This window comes from Egretta garzetta, unplaced genomic scaffold (genome assembly GCF_000687185.1).
Source record: "Egretta garzetta isolate BGI_Z169 unplaced genomic scaffold, ASM68718v1 scaffold446, whole genome shotgun sequence".
Lineage (NCBI taxonomy): Eukaryota > Metazoa > Chordata > Aves > Pelecaniformes > Ardeidae > Egretta > Egretta garzetta.
Window position 1 is genome coordinate 1,278,625 of NW_009260023.1, and position 15,599 is coordinate 1,294,223.

At 39.0% G+C, this 15,599-nt stretch overlaps 1 protein-coding gene across 1 annotated transcript in view; it reads left to right on the forward strand.

The window, feature by feature from the left end:
* LOC104128079 (ephrin type-A receptor 6) overlaps nucleotides 1-14,901 on the forward strand; it is a gene marked incomplete at its 3' end in the record, with an annotated part of 411,239 nt that extends 396,338 nt beyond the window's left edge. The window contains exons 13-14 of the mRNA XM_035896284.1: nucleotides 2,354-2,415; nucleotides 14,692-14,901. Of these exons, the coding sequence (XP_035752177.1) occupies nucleotides 2,354-2,415; nucleotides 14,692-14,901 (272 nt within the window). The remainder of the gene's footprint in view (nucleotides 1-2,353; nucleotides 2,416-14,691) is intronic.
* Nucleotides 14,902-15,599: the final 698 nt, after the last annotated feature.

Consider the following 15,599-nt stretch of genomic DNA (forward strand, 5'->3'; position numbering starts at 1 on the left):
ATTTTGTGAGAGAACATAGAAGAATTAAGAGCTGCTTTTACAAAATAAGCATGAAAATAATTTGTGTTGAAGGATACGAATCTAAGGAACATGGAAGATGTAACAAGAGCCTGTCAACCTCTAGAGAACCTTACAAAATAGCTTCTGGAAAGCATAGGGCACCAAAGGATTGCTAACAGGAAAGTAGGGGCACCGTTTTGAAGTTCAATAGCTCCATTTGTCATTCCCTTCAAATGCAAATCTTCCATAAAGGTAATTTAGTTGTTGATATACCCAAAAAGAGAAATTTCTGGGTAACCTATGCCTGAGCAAATATACCATCTGAAAGCCAGCTTTACATCCCTATTTATTGCAAGATGCTGTTGACTGCAAGAATTTAGAAATTGCTATTTGCTTGAGAGAGTTCTGCATATAGTAAGATCCTCTAGCATCAGGCTGCTGTTTGTTTACCTCTCTAGATTATAGATTATTCCTTTCACATGGAGATGTCAGCCCCTCAACAGTAAGCCAGTGGTAAAGGTAAGGGAATCTAGGTCATTGCCATGCTATGAGGAGACTAGGCTTACAACTCGTCATCATTAGTAAGTTGAAGTAAAGAAAACATCATTTTTAAAATGCTGTGATCTCTAAGAGCTTAAAAGTGATGTATCGTTTAAGCTTATAATGCAAAACTAGGGTATAACCAATGGATGCAGATGAATATAAATTGATTTGGTGGCAGATGCACATCTGCAGCTGAGACCAAACATTCAATTAAAAAAAAAGAAGCTAGTAATTCTTCACACTTCAGAAAGGCTATCCAAAAAGACAATTAAGGCATTTGAGAATTTTCACACAGAAAAAAATGTACCACTGCGCCAACATTATGAAGCACTGTTTTATTCATTGAGGCCCTAAACATGAGGGTGAATACAGAAAGAACCCCAAATTCTGTTAGAAGAAATGAGAGAATATTGTGAGGAACCTCAGAAAGGCTAGACCAAACTACGTGAATGAACATCACCCAGGTACCTGGAACTCCGAGTTGGCATGCTGGGAAGGAACAGAGAAACGGCTTGTTCACTTTTTTAAATTCGAGGTTAGCTGTAACAGCTCAGGAGAAATACCTGGCTGTGGCTTATTGCATACCGTGGACAGTTTAATAAACACTTCCACTGTTAACCAAACGGAACAGCAAGTGAACATGTACAGAAATGGGCAATTGTCCTGGAACGATCGCGGTGCCCTTCTACGCTTTCTCACCCTAAACACTGTGTTTATTTCTCAGCCCTTTGTCCAAATAAAACACAAAAAAAAATTGAGAGGTAGAGGGAAAAAAAAAACATGGAAGAGGCTTCCTTTGGATTCAAAAAATGTTGGAACAGCCAGAGTCGTACTGAGAAAGTGAAATGGGTGGAATTGCGGTGTCGCCACTTGGCACACCCTGATTTCACATAAACCCAGAAAGAGACAGGCATTCTCAGGGAAAGAAAAATTTGGCATTTTAAGACCTTTTGCATCCTTCCTGATCTTACTAACATACTTACTCATTACATTAGTTTTGCGTATATCAGAGCGGCTGCTTTGTAATATTAAAAATTCTCAAAAACTTCTTGCCGCCTAGCTTGATAAGCAAGCACTTCTAGAGTGGTAGGTTATGCCTGGTTATCAGCAGTGAAACAGTATTTAGTTAAGTACTTAGGTTAAAAGTTTATCTGCAGATTTGGATATTCTTTTAAGAGCTAAATGTACCATTTTCTTCTACTTCATTTTGGATATGATCCCACCCTGGAACCATACAGGAAAGCTGTGCTAGTTAAGCAAAACTTTGATTTTAATAACATTGTGTATATGTTATGTATGTAAAAACATACGAATTTAGAGTTTTTCTGGATTGTACACACCCAATACACGCACCCAATCTAGGAGAGCTTTTTTTGTGACATGCCCTTCTACCTGTCTATCTGTACACCACTAAATCATTGAGATATTTTTCTTTAAGAGGAAAATAATGGCACTGAGTTTGTAATTTCTTATTAATATTTTTTTTGCCTGAAATATATTCCAAAATATTACACAGCAAGTATTGCTATTTGGAAATAGCAGACTCTTCTTTGATCCTTTTTAAGGGGAGAATACACTGGAGCGAATGATGCACATTCAGCTAATCCAGTACCAAAAAAAAAAAAAAAAAAAAGAGAGAGGGAAAATAATTCTTAGAGAATAACACAGGGAATTGTATTTGTGATATAAATGAGCTTTTGAAAATGGGTAACATATTTAACTACTGTGAATAATCTGTGCATAACAGTTGGAATTATAAAAGCCCCATAATATGTCTATAATCATGATGTGTTTCTTTGCTGTTTTGCAGGCAGACCAGTAATGATTGTAGTTGAATACATGGAGAATGGATCCCTTGACTCCTTTCTGCGGGTGAGGTGCCATTTTCTGATGACATTTGAATAAGATGCCATTCTAGGTTAAGATTTTAAATCATTTATCATAAATTAACTTCTACCTAATGTTATTCATGGATTTTTAGTGAAGAATAAAAGCATTTTCCCCAGGGTACATTTCTAAGGTACAGTGATACATTAGAGCATAGCTGGAAAAAAAGAAGATTTAAACTTAAGAATATAATTGATTTCTTCTACAAAAGTAGTTCCCATATTTAGCAAAATGTATTTCACATAGTGTTTTTGTGAAGGAAAAGACAAATTAAAGCACCAATGCCTAGCCTTATGGAAGCAGTTCATTTTTCTCAATCACCTTCAAAAATACTTTGTTATGATTTTTTTGGTTGGTGAAGTGTAGAATAGACTCAGTAATTGATTTATAGTTATTTATGGTTACTTGCATTTAACAAATTGAATAGGAAAACAGTTCATGGGTGAAATGTCCTGGCATTAATTAACCCCCAAAGGTCACTAATAAACATTAAAGGTCTACAGGACGCATGAATAATATCTTGGCAAAATAGTATTTAGTTTTTCTTAGAAAAGTAGAAGGAAAGGATGACCACCTAAGGTAAACTTACCCTAAAATGGTCTCTTTGTTAACGGAACCCCTGGAAATGCTCCAGATGCCCACTGACATAAGACCCTGTGTGAATAATCTGATTGTCAAGTATTTCAAATTTGTCTTAAAAAGTAAACATCAGTCCTCACTAGCCCGCTGCCTTGCCATTGCTATCTTGCAGAATGGTGAAGCTGGGATTGTAGGCAGGGTCGGGGGGCAGGGGGACTACAGTTTTGTGAACTTGTTTGAAAGGTTATCCCAAGTGCAAAGGAGAGGTGTTCAACAAGGAGCTGTGAAAATACTTGTAGCAAAAATCTAGATGGTTATGATGATGATGATGGAGGATGCTATGGTGGCAGGAAGAAGGAACTGCGAAGGGAAAAGAGTGAATAAGCAGAATGGAAAGAACAGCCAACACTTTAGAAGAAGACTAAATTAGAGAGAGGGAGAGGAAGTCATACAGGGAGTGCTTGTTTGACAGCCAGTCGAGAAACGAGGTAATCGGCTCTCTCAAATAATTTTTTATTTTCCTTTGTCAAGACACATGACAGACACCTGCTATGTTGTCAGAAACACACCAGCACCACAGTTTCTGGTGAGAATTTGGTGATCTCTCAAAATCAAGTATTTTTCTGGAGAGACTTTGCTATCATCAAGTTCTTCTTAGAAACTGGGTAGGTCTTAAAATCACACACCTCCCCTTGCCTTTCTGGCTCATTTCTCCGTCTGTCTGCAGCAGACAGACTGCCAATGATTTGAGTACCTGGGTCTTCCCCAGTCTGTAATTTTTCAGCAGCGCCCCAGGAAGACTTGCCTGGGCCTGAAACTCTGCTCTGTGCATGTGTGTGCGTGTGTGTGTGCAGAATTTCATGGAAGAGAATAAAACCAAATACTGAAATAATTCATGAGAAATAATTACTTTTCTCTGAATTGCTCTAGTTGGTATCTATATTCCAATTATTCTTCATTTATTTATCAGAATAGTTATTACATATTAGGATAGTTTAACAGAAGCTGATGTCAGCAAAATTACTATGTTATTGTGAAGCAATACTTCTCACATTGTATCAGATATATTTGTAGGCAAAACAGCTGGGGGGGGAAACGTGAGCTAATCATTTCTGCAGCTGGTTTCCATGTATATTATTTTACAGTTTCAATTCATGCTTCGGATATGTTTATTCTTCTAAAATGCTTTTTAAAAGGACTAATATTCAGCACCCAAAAGCACTGTAGATATATCACCAGCATTTCTGTTCATAATTAGCAGAGCAAATGGCTGCAAAGTAACCCATTTAGAAAGAAATCCAGCTGCTTCATTAGTAATAGTTGTTTCCTGCAGATATAAGTCCACACTTTTAAAAGCTTTTGTTGAAGATACAAAGCAGCAGAGAGAGTTTATCTTTAGCAATCCTAATGAAAGGTGTTCAGTGAATATAACTATTCTTAGGAGATTTGGAAGGGCTTATACGATAGTCTTTCTTATTTAAAAGAATCATTTGTTACAGAGAGGGAAAAAAATCCATTTCTCCCAATAAAAAATATTTCCCCACATGCCTGTAAAAATGAACCAGCACCCCCACCCACCCCCCAACCTTCTTCAAAAGCCTGCAAAAACAGGTAAATCTTACAATTTCAAAGTGAAACTCTGTAATGAGCCATGTGAGGGTATTCCAGAAGAAAGGGTCCTCATGTAAGACTTTTGCTATCAGTCTCCTCACGGCCTTGGTGGGATGTTAGGTTTCATGCTGGTACAAGTAGTGCAAGGAATTGTAAACTCCAAGTAAAGCTCCCCTTGACCACTAAATCCTGAAGTCTTAATAGCCTTTACTTCCTTGCTTTACAGATAGGGAAATAAAGAACCAAGATGTAAAGTGATCTGCATAGTGCTGTGCACAAAGTCCATAGCAGAGAGTAGAAATTAAATCAGTTCCCCCGAATTCCAGACCAGCAGCTTACACTCATCCTTCATCTCAGTGCTGTATTTTGGTTGCAGTTATGTAGCCAAGTCCCCAAACCCATGCCTTACTTTCTGCTATTTGTGTGAATTAAACAGCAAGCTCAGCTAGATTGTGTCTTCCCCCATCCTACAAAATATCCTGTATGCTGGCTGCTAACTTTGAGCTTTTGGGGAAAAAATTTAGCATGCACTTGCAACATGAAGATGCTTCAGATACATTCTTAGTGGAAAAGCATCAGCTAATTAGAACCAATTCTGTAAGATGATGGTAATTAATTACAGCAGTTGTGCACCACCAGACATCCTAAATTGCTGGAGACACTTGACATTGAATTTTCCTCAGAAATCCTGAATTATTTTTGCAATTATATAAAACTCATTTCCATAAGATGAAACTCCATTATCTTTTTTTCTCATAGAAGACTGATGCATGTCAGTTAAGCATCCCACAAAAGTATACCTGAAATTTGCTGTCAAGGAAATGCTCATTTGACCAGAAATAAGGTATATGCGACTTCACTTCTGGTAACACTTGGAGAGATTTCTCTGAAGAAGGACGTGAGCTTCCAGCTTAGTATTTCCTTGGGGGCTAGAGGCTCTTCTTTCAGTATTGCTCCAGCAGCTGCCAGATAGGACTAATCTGTGCTTGTAAAAAAACTGGCCAGGTACAGTTTGCTATTACCAACTTCACACACAGACTTCGGACGGGACACACTGTCTTTACGTTCCAGTCACCTCCCTGTGTAATGGAGATCTTAGCCATCACTTATTCCGCAAACGTATGAGGAAAATAATAACCACATGAAGAGTTGAAAGGGCAGCTATCTGTATTGCTAAAAGATGTACTCAGTAATTAGATAGGATAGCTGCAGTGAGGTAAGCTTGCTCAGGCTTGTTGATACACAGTATAGAAGATACAACAAGAAACACAACCAAGAGAGATGCATAATAGAAAAAAAAAAAAAAGCCTAAAAAACACAAAACCTTTTTAACAAGCAGTTTGCCACTGTTGTGGCTTTGAGCTGTCTGTTCTCTGAGCATGGCCATGACCAAGGAAAACACATGGGTATGGAATCACCGCTTGGTGATCTTGCAGTCTTCGTACATGATATAAATGAAACCCCATTTTGCTGAGGGAAGACAGAGATGATTGCCACATTGCACCAAAGTCCATGCAGCAGTTTGGAGGGTAATACAGTAATATAAACCAGGTTATCCCAATTTCACTCCTCAGCTGTTTGTGCTGGACAGCACAACGTTTCCCTCAGTCTTGCCTGTCAGATGATTGCAATAATTTCTATAAAAGTCCTTTGCCCAAGGGTTGGTCCTTTCACCCCAATATACCCTCCCTGGCTCAGCCCACTTTCTAAGTAGGTGCCTCATAGACTTATGGAGCTATGTAGAGTTAAATCTCATCTACTGTTTTCACAGAACCATCTAAAGGGTCATTCTTAGCTAAAGTAATTGGATTTAGCATCCCGTAGACAGGAACAGGGTGATTAGGAGGCTAGATGTCTCATGTGTTTGGGGGGGCCTGCTGCTTCTTGGGTTCAGTTGCACAGAATGCTACTGGGAGAGCATCTGCTGGCTGTGGTCTGCATTCACCCTCCTTGTGCATCATTCAGTATGGGCATGGATTTAAGCCGCAGAAAAGGAACACAGAGGTTGACTTTTGGGGATGTTTGTTTGTGGATGGCTAGCTAGAATCATGTCAAATGAACCAGAAAAACTATCACCAGAGTACTTTAACTTCTTTCAGTATTTTTCTGCAGCTGGAGACTACCAGACTACCAGCATTTGTTTCTGCTCTGTGTCCAAGGTGTGCTAACCCATAGTCAGCTCAGTGAGGCAAAAACCAGGGACACAGCAATATTAATCAGATGAGAATTCAGGGTACTGCGGCAGGTTCTGTAGCAGGCCTGATACTAAAATAATCTATCAGCTGTATCCCCTGCACCATATTTGCTCACCCTTCTTGATTAGGAAGGGAATGTGCACTCTCCAGGGACCAACGTGGGAAAGAGAGCTCCTCAGGGGCGCAGCGTTTTCCCTTAACTGTAGTCCGAAGCAATAGATGTTTAGGTTTGAAAGATGCTCCAGTCTTGCCCGGTTTTGTGAATCTCTGTGCTGTAGGAGGAAGGGATTAATCTACCTAGGGTAATCACAGGGTCATCTTGCTTTCTTCATTGTTACTATTTGTCGTCGTAATGCTCCTCTTCCTATCTAAAAACTTGTGACTGATACATTTCCTTTCACTTCAGAAAATTAAAATACTTGTAAAAATAATTTAGATTTATTTACAGGCATGCATAGTAGGTAAAAATGCTGTAAAATGTATTTTGTTCTTCCAAAGAAAATATTTTGTAAAGATTCTAAAAAATACGTTTAGCTGCCTTAGAGCACTAACTGCAGCAGACTGTACAGCAAATGAAACCCTGGAATTCATCACCACATTGTAATCCCTTGAGGCATATCTAACAGACGCTGAGATAAGTGTAAAAATGTGTGAAAAAAATGTTACTAGAAGGAGAAAATATTATGATACATTGCTCTTTGATGCAGTAATTGTTATGAAGTTTTTCTCAGAGCAGCTTTGCTATCAGGCTCACCCTTTTTTCAATGAGAGTTTAGATGCTGCAGCAGACACCTACATCTAGTAAGTTTGGGGGAAAAGGAGAAAAGAGAAAAAATGAAGACTTGCAGAAAGTTCTACAAAACAATGTTGTAAAGTCTATGTTGTATATCCATCTAACATGGTCTCACTAGGCAGAGTCAGCTTTGGGGAAAAGGGGCCAGATGGCCTTTCCTAAGTTTAATGGTTCCTGTTATTAATCTGCATCCACAGAGGCAACAACATTAGAGCTCATAACTAATACTCCTTCTTTTGCTTTCACACGCAACATGCGTGTACACTTTTTTTACTGGAGGCACGTTCCTTTCCTGGTAGGATAAAGGTGGCATTTTGCTTTCAAAAACGACTCTGTAAAGAAGAAAACCTGCACTGGAGACTGAGGATACCAATATATTTTTCTGAACCAAAAAGCAAGCTGAGCAATTAGAAACTGAGTTTGAATGAATGCGATACCTCAATAGTAAAATTGTAAGCAGCATGTATTTATGTGATCTGAGAATGTACTGAGAAGCTGTTGCTGATGCTACAGAGCCAACATTTGTTCTCAAGTGATGTTTTACCCTGCTAAAAGGAAACACTATTTCTGATGCTGCTGTGAGAAGCTCATTTAAAATTGCTGGGTATTTTTAATCACTGTAGATATTCTTCCTACTGAGCAACCAGAACTTGATTACAAACTGTCTTGTATTTGAAGCCAAAAAGAATTTGATAGGTAATGTGGACACTTTCAGTGTGCTCTCTGTCTTTGCAAATTTGTGGAGAATACGTAAGAAACCAGGAAATCAGAACGGAGCCAATGTCATCCACGTCTTTAAGAAGAAGGGAGAAGAGAAGCCAAGAAATTACAGGCCAGTCAGCTTAACGTCAACTGCCATAACATTTCTGGAACAAATTATCAAAAAAGTATTTATGAGCACCTTAAAGATAACAGTGAGATAAGTATGAGCCAACACAGATTTGTCAAGAACAAATTATGTCAAACAGTCTGTTTTCCTTTTGTAACAGGGTGTAGGCTTTGTGGGTATTGGAGAAGCAGTTGATGTCATAGGCTTTAAAAATCTCTCACATGAGAATGGTATGAGCAGCTAGAGAAATATGGTCTTCATGAAATTTCTGTTGGTGGACACTGTACTGGCTACATACTGTATGGAGAGAATGGACTTTGGATGGAAAGGTGTATGAAGTAGGGTTGTTCTGCAGTTTGTGTTCCCCCGTATTTTCATTAACCTTCTGGATCCTGAGACAGCAACTAAACTTACAAAATTTTCAGGCAATGCAAAGCCAAGTAGGAACACAGGCAGCAGGACAGATCTAGAATTTAAAATCATCACAACAAATTTAAGAAAAGCTTTAGTAACTAATTAGTTTTAAAACCTAATTAGAAATAATAAGGACAAGGGCACGATACTCCACTGAGGCTATAATAATCAGTTGTAGAGTAGAGGACAGAGAATAACTGTTCAGAAAGAAGTCTGCTGGAAGAAATTATTCTAGAGGTTGCAGTAGGTCAGGGGCGTGATGTTGCTGTGAAAATGGCAAATACTGCAATCGAATCTAGAAACAGGAGTATCCCCTGCAAGGTCTGTGAAGTTACTTTTCCTCTCTGCTTCACATTGGCGAGGCCTCAGAGTACTGTGTCTTGTTTTGACCTTCATGCTTCAGAGACTGTATGGAGCAGGTGGGCAGAGTCCACAACAAAATAAAAAAAGAATAGTTTCCAAGCAAATGAGATCTGTGGACTGAACCTGTGTTAAGCTCAAAGAAAAGGTCAAGAGAGATATTTAGTCTTCATGGGCATAAAAAGCAGTTGCAAAGAGGAACTGAAATCTGTGCCAGTCGAAGTGCCATGCTGAAGGAAGGCATCTTATTTAATGAACATCTTATTTAAGTTGGGGTATAGAGCGGGTAGGATAAGATATATTGGCCCTAATGGTCTTTAAGTAAAGGTCAGAAAAGCATGTCAGGAATGGCACAGGGTGAGAAGATGGTCTGATTCCCCCCTTAAAGTCTCTTTCAGCTCTGTGATTCTGTGTCAGCTATATTCCAGTGCACTGAAGTGGGCAGGGACAGCTGGTTATTCCAGGGCATCCCTTTCTTGTTGCTGTAGCTGAGTAAGGAAAACAGGGTCACAGGTTGCAAGGCTACTTCTGCTGTTCTGTTCAGATTTGAGGGTGGCTACTGCATGCTAAAATAAGCTTTGGAAGGGCTTCGTCTCACAATGGTTTTTTTAATAATAAAAAGATTTCCCATATTTTTAATGGTTGAAGAGGCACTTAGATTCTTGTGTAGGATCACTCAGTAGCATTTTAAATGAGCTAAAGTAATTTCAGGTTTTTTATGTATTGCGTTTAATGTAATTAGGTATTACTAATTGTAGGGAACCCCATTAACAGCTGATTAAAGAAGAAATTGGCAGTTGACCTTATTCAGTACCAGCAATATAAACCTGAGTGCGAGCCACTTGATAGTATGAAGCATCAGTTATGTTTCCAGGAAATACCACGTTGCAACTTGGATTTTGGAAGATTTATCCTGATAGAGTTCTACCATTTACTTTGCATGGTAGAATAGTAACAATAAATGTGTAGCAAAAGCTACATCTTTCATACAGTGACCAGTAGGAACTGTCACAGGTGAATATGATCTAAGTTAGACATAGACACACCATTTTCAGTGCTATTCTCCATCTAAAATAAGATCTAAATCACCTGCAGTAAAATATTTAGACCTGTAGTAATTCCTGTACACTTATCAGAATATAAGGGCGTAAAAGTGTTCTGGTCTATACGGCAAATAAAGAAATGGATTTTAGTATAGACAGAAGTCCAAAAACGATACAGAAAAATTCAACCACCATACTTCCAAAAGGTTATTCAGTAGTAAAATGGAAAAAATCTTCTGAAGAAGAAAAATTCTATTGTCTTGTAGAAAAGCACTAAACTAGGAGCTGGAAACTGGAGGGTGAAAAGCAATGAGAGAAACTTAGGATAGCATCCTTCCTCCCCTAAAGTAACTGACCCTCTTGACCAGCCCAGTATACATCAGTGCTATTGAAAGGTCTGTAACAGGAGGATAATATTTCATGTACATAAGGTTTTCAAAGGCAATCTGTAGGTGAGTGAAGAAACAACATTTTTTTCAGGGAATTTGCAGGGGTGTGTAAATGCAATAGCAACTGCTCAGATATTGCATCTATACTCAGCTGATGAGAAAAGTTTATTTAGCAAAGCCATTAAAGCCTGATTAAAATTTGATGGGATGATAGGATAAATGTTGTAAGTCCACTGGGGTCTGAATTGCTGCCAGTATTGATTAACACCCTTAACACCCCAGTGGGAATCCTATCAAAAGCATATTTCAAATCTAAGCAATGGGAATCAGAATAAAGCCCTGGATAACAATTGCCATACCATTCAGATGAGTGTTTTATGTGCCTATATTGCAAGCGAATCAAATGAGGTAATGGAAAGTTGCCAAAGGATTGGTTCGACTCGAATGTACGTGGGGATTTGCAAATGATGAAAATATGAGGCCAGATTCCTAGCTGGTATCATTTCACCAACTTCGTTGAATTTTCCAAGGGTTAAATAGAGCCCATAGCCTCTGTCCTGATCAGCTTAAATCAGACAAATATTTTGATATATTGGAAGAGAACAGTTTAAAGATTGTAAAGGATTACAACTGGCATGGAAACTGCTGCAGAAGTGATTACAGAGAGACTTGAGAGAGAAGACTTTTGCTGCAGGAAAAATGTAGTTTCAATGGCAAGGCTGGCAATGAAACAATATAAAAGCAAGCATGAGAAGGGACAGAAGAGAACAGATGCAGAAGAGGATTTGGGGAAATATACAGAGGGGAAAGGAGGACAGAATAAAATTGCAACTGGTATGTTAGCAAGTCTGTCATTTCTTTAAAAGTGGAGATAAGAAGCTTGAACTTTTTGTGTCAAGGCAGAAGCCCAAAGAAATTTGAAAGGAGGAGGGAGAGAATAGCAAAAGCATGAGATTGTTTTTAATTGGGAATTTCTGCTATACTGGTAAGGCAAATACTGAGATTTAGAAAGAGCAGAAAAAGGTTATGTTTTATGAAAAAGCAGTCAAGCGTAGTCTACATTTGAAAGAGCACAAATTAAAAAAGGAAGGAATGAATGCTTGTGATCCAAAGGGACAAAAGGTTAAGGGAGGTGTTGCAGATGACTCTGAGGTTCATTGAAAGAATGGAGCTGTTAGCCGTGATAAGGAGGAGGTAAAATCTAGAGGTTTGGGAGGTTGCTTGGCACTTTGTTGTAGGGGCAAGGGGAGCTTGGTTGGTTGTTTTGCAAAAGTCATAGGCACTTTGTTCCAAATCCCAATTCCACAGTTATCTAGAAAAAGTTATCCATACAGGGTAAGTGTGAAGAGTATTAACTGTTTGCAACCAACTTCATAAATTTGGAGTCAATTGAATATTTAGAATTATTAAATAAAAAGGAAAATTCAAATCCTGTTTGGCTTCATTACATAAAATATTGGATAGGGTTCATGTCCTTCCTTTGTTGGAAGAGGCTTAAAATATTTAAGATTATTCTCTTCTGTCTCTCTTTGCTTAATCGCTAGACAGAAAATTTTCATTTAAAATGTCTGTGTCACTGGCATGTTTTGGACTCTGAGAGGTTCTCCTTATTCTTGTGGTAGGTGCCTGTGATGGGGAATGTCATATGCCCATATCAGGGGATGGCCTTTTGTAAAATGTCTGGTTATCACACTTTTGTCTTGACCCTCAGCTGAGTGTGGTCTGCAGAACTAACTGCTCACAGGTGGCTTTGATGGAGGTGACAAAGGAAGGGGGTTGCTTATAGGTGTGACAAGAGTTTGGGTGGTGAATTTAGAGCAAAAAGGCTCCAGAGCTCTGATGCAAGAGGAACAGTCAGAACATTCAAGGGGAAAAGTTGTTATGGATCAGTTATAAATATCTGTTTTCAAATAAGTGTTGTTAAACATGCTTTCCTTGGAGAAGTCTGTGAGATGGCTGAGGTGTTTGGCTACTGATGGGAGCACAGCTCCTTAAATACAACCGTTGCTGAGAAGTACAATGGGGCTGTAACGGTTTCTAGAGGACAAGGTATGTTTGTATTTGAATTTTTGCACTCTGATATGTTGGCTTAGAATAGCAGCTTGGAAACTGAATCATGCAGCAACTGTGCATATTTGCCTTTTACCATTTTATTGCTTGTTTTTGTCTTGTTTTGTTGTAACCTGACACAGTAGAACTGGTTAGTAACTGGTTAATGTTGCCCATAATGCAGGGTTTTGTATACTGTTGCACTTGGACTTTCAACTCCTTTCATAAAATCAGTTGGAAGAAAAGAGTTTCAAGATGCTCTGCAAGTTCCACAAATCACAGAATCTACCTCTGTCCACCACCTGTCTCTGCCTTTTCTGTTTGCTAAGTTTGTCTGTCTTTCTGTCTGTGCCCAATAGAGTTTAACTGACTAATTGTGACTTTAGGAACTAGTCTCCCCAACTTTCTTATAGGCAAACAACTTTTTAATTTAGCAGTCTGATATGCACACTTATTGTTTAGGAACGTATAATTTCTTGATTTAAGTACACGTATACAATATATGAGGCAGGCCTTGATCTAGTATTGCTTCATCTCAGAAGATAAATTAATAATATGAGAAGTAAGTAACGCCAAACTTCTCCCTGTCTGAGGTTTTGTGGTTGGTTGGTTGGTTTGTGGGTTTTCTGTTAACCTTAGTTACATCTGAGTACTAATTCCTTATTTCTTTAACGTTTATATCCTGACTAGCTAGATACAGGCACCAAATCATTGAATCCTGATTGAAATGCTGAAATACTTTGCTGAGCAGGGATAAAGTTAAGCATATCCATACAGTTCAGCCTATTGCTTTGCTGAACCTAATGAATTTACTGAACTTACTGTAAAGTTCCCCCCTTCAAAAAACATCTTAAATGTGGGAGCTAAGCAATGGAAATATCTTGAATGCTGATCAGGATGCTGCTGCTTGTCTGTAGCCCAATGCTGAAGGTGTTGAGAGAGAAAATGGAAAGTTAACTTGCTTACAGGGAAGAGTTGTTTTTGTTTGGCTGTTCCTGCCAACATAAAAGCCTGGCTTACTGAATAATCCATGAGAAGCTAAATGTCTGCCAGCTGAGGTCACACAAATACTGCTGCAAACAGGCTGCTGGAAATGCTAGATAGGGCAGACCTGAGCCAGGCATAAAGCCCATAATCAGTTTTCTAGACAGGTACTCGTTTGGTCCCTACTGCCACATAATTCGGCAGTCTTCTGATTTAGGAGGTACAGAAGCATTAACTTTAACTTTGAGGATGGGAAACTGAGGCCCACCAAGACTGACCAGGTGGACAAGCGTGGTTACCAGCATAACTTTCTTATTTCCGTGCTGAACTCCAGTAGGTTTTAGCAGGAGTTAAGCAGCTTAATGCATTCATGGGTCTGGGCCTAGCAGGCCTAGTCAGCCAGGAAGACTTTAGAAAAACTGCACATGGCTCCTGAATTTCAGCCCAAATCTTTTTAATGTAGTGTTCAGAGATTATATGGTGATAGGTGCAGAACAGACACGAGGTTTGGTTGTTTGGGTTTTTTTTAAAACAAACTAACCCCCTGCAAAAAAAAAAAAAACCAAAAGTGAAGTAACAGCCATGCTTCTTGCAGACTATCAAGGCTGAGGCAATAAAAAAAGAGGACTTTTTGTTTCCTGAGGCCATGGAGTAAGAGATGGAGACAGGATTTTTATGTGTATTGTCATTCTTCTGCTCAGAAGTAGAGTTTGGGGAAAATGTTCTTAGTAACTGAGGATAGAAAATGTTAAATGCTGTCAGGAGACAGATTGTGGAGAGTGTGAAAATGTGGAAGGAAAGGGGGGATAAACTGCACAGTGAGAGATGGGATAGCTTGCACTGCTGAGCAAGTTAAATTTTAAAGTTAAGTTAATTTTTGAAAAAACAAGCCTGCTGCAGGCAGGTTGGCTGGATGGGTTACAAATGTGTTTTAAATAGGAGCTGTAGTTAATATCACTAGTATAAAATTCATGCAAACTAGCTGTGTTCTGTGAGCTTGCGTCTTTACTTGCAGAAGCATGATGGCCACTTCACCGTCATCCAGCTGGTCGGCATGCTGCGGGGGATTGCATCTGGCATGAAGTACCTCTCGGACATGGGCTATGTACACCGTGATCTGGCAGCCCGTAATATCTTGGTCAACAGTAACCTCATGTGTAAAGTCTCTGATTTTGGTTTGTCACGAGTGTTGGAGGACGACCCCGAAGCTGCTTACACAACAAGCGTAAGTTTGTCTTATCTAATTTGAACAGTTGATTGCCTTGTGCCTCTCTTATTCCTGTTTCAGATTTGTCTATGCCATAGGAATAGTAGTTTGAGTTGGCTTTCTTCCATTCTCCATCCATGTAGTTTAATAGCACTTTCAATGTGTTTAAGGGAAGTTGTTTTGACTTTTGACTGTGTAAGAGATTTATAATAAACTTTAGCAAAAGGGGGGGGGGGGGGGGAAAGCAAATGTGCAGATATAAGTGGGAGAGGTTTTCCATTCTTGTGTGGGTTTTGTGTTTGTGCTTTGGGGGTTTTTTTCCACATCATTTCCACTTTGGCTGACTTGTATTCACTCACAAAGCTAGGCTTTTTATAAAGGGGCAGAATGGGGAGGAGAAAATCTCACTAATTCTACTGTTGGAAGCATGGTGTCAAACCTTGCATTCATAAATTCAAGTTTTCATTTTATTTTACTTACCTTCTAACAGGATATGTAAGACCTTTCCCACAAGGTTTAAATCTTGCTTCATTACTACTTAAGTTCCTTCTTTGATGCAAGTAAATTGTTATAGTGGAAAGTTTTGGGTGGTTCTTTTTGTTCAGTTGGTTTGTGGTGCTGGGAGGGTGGTTTCCACTGATGTGAAAAGTTCTTGAGCATGGAGAAGCTTGTTCAAATTTGACTTAAATAAATTGCACCTGCATGTATGAAGAAAG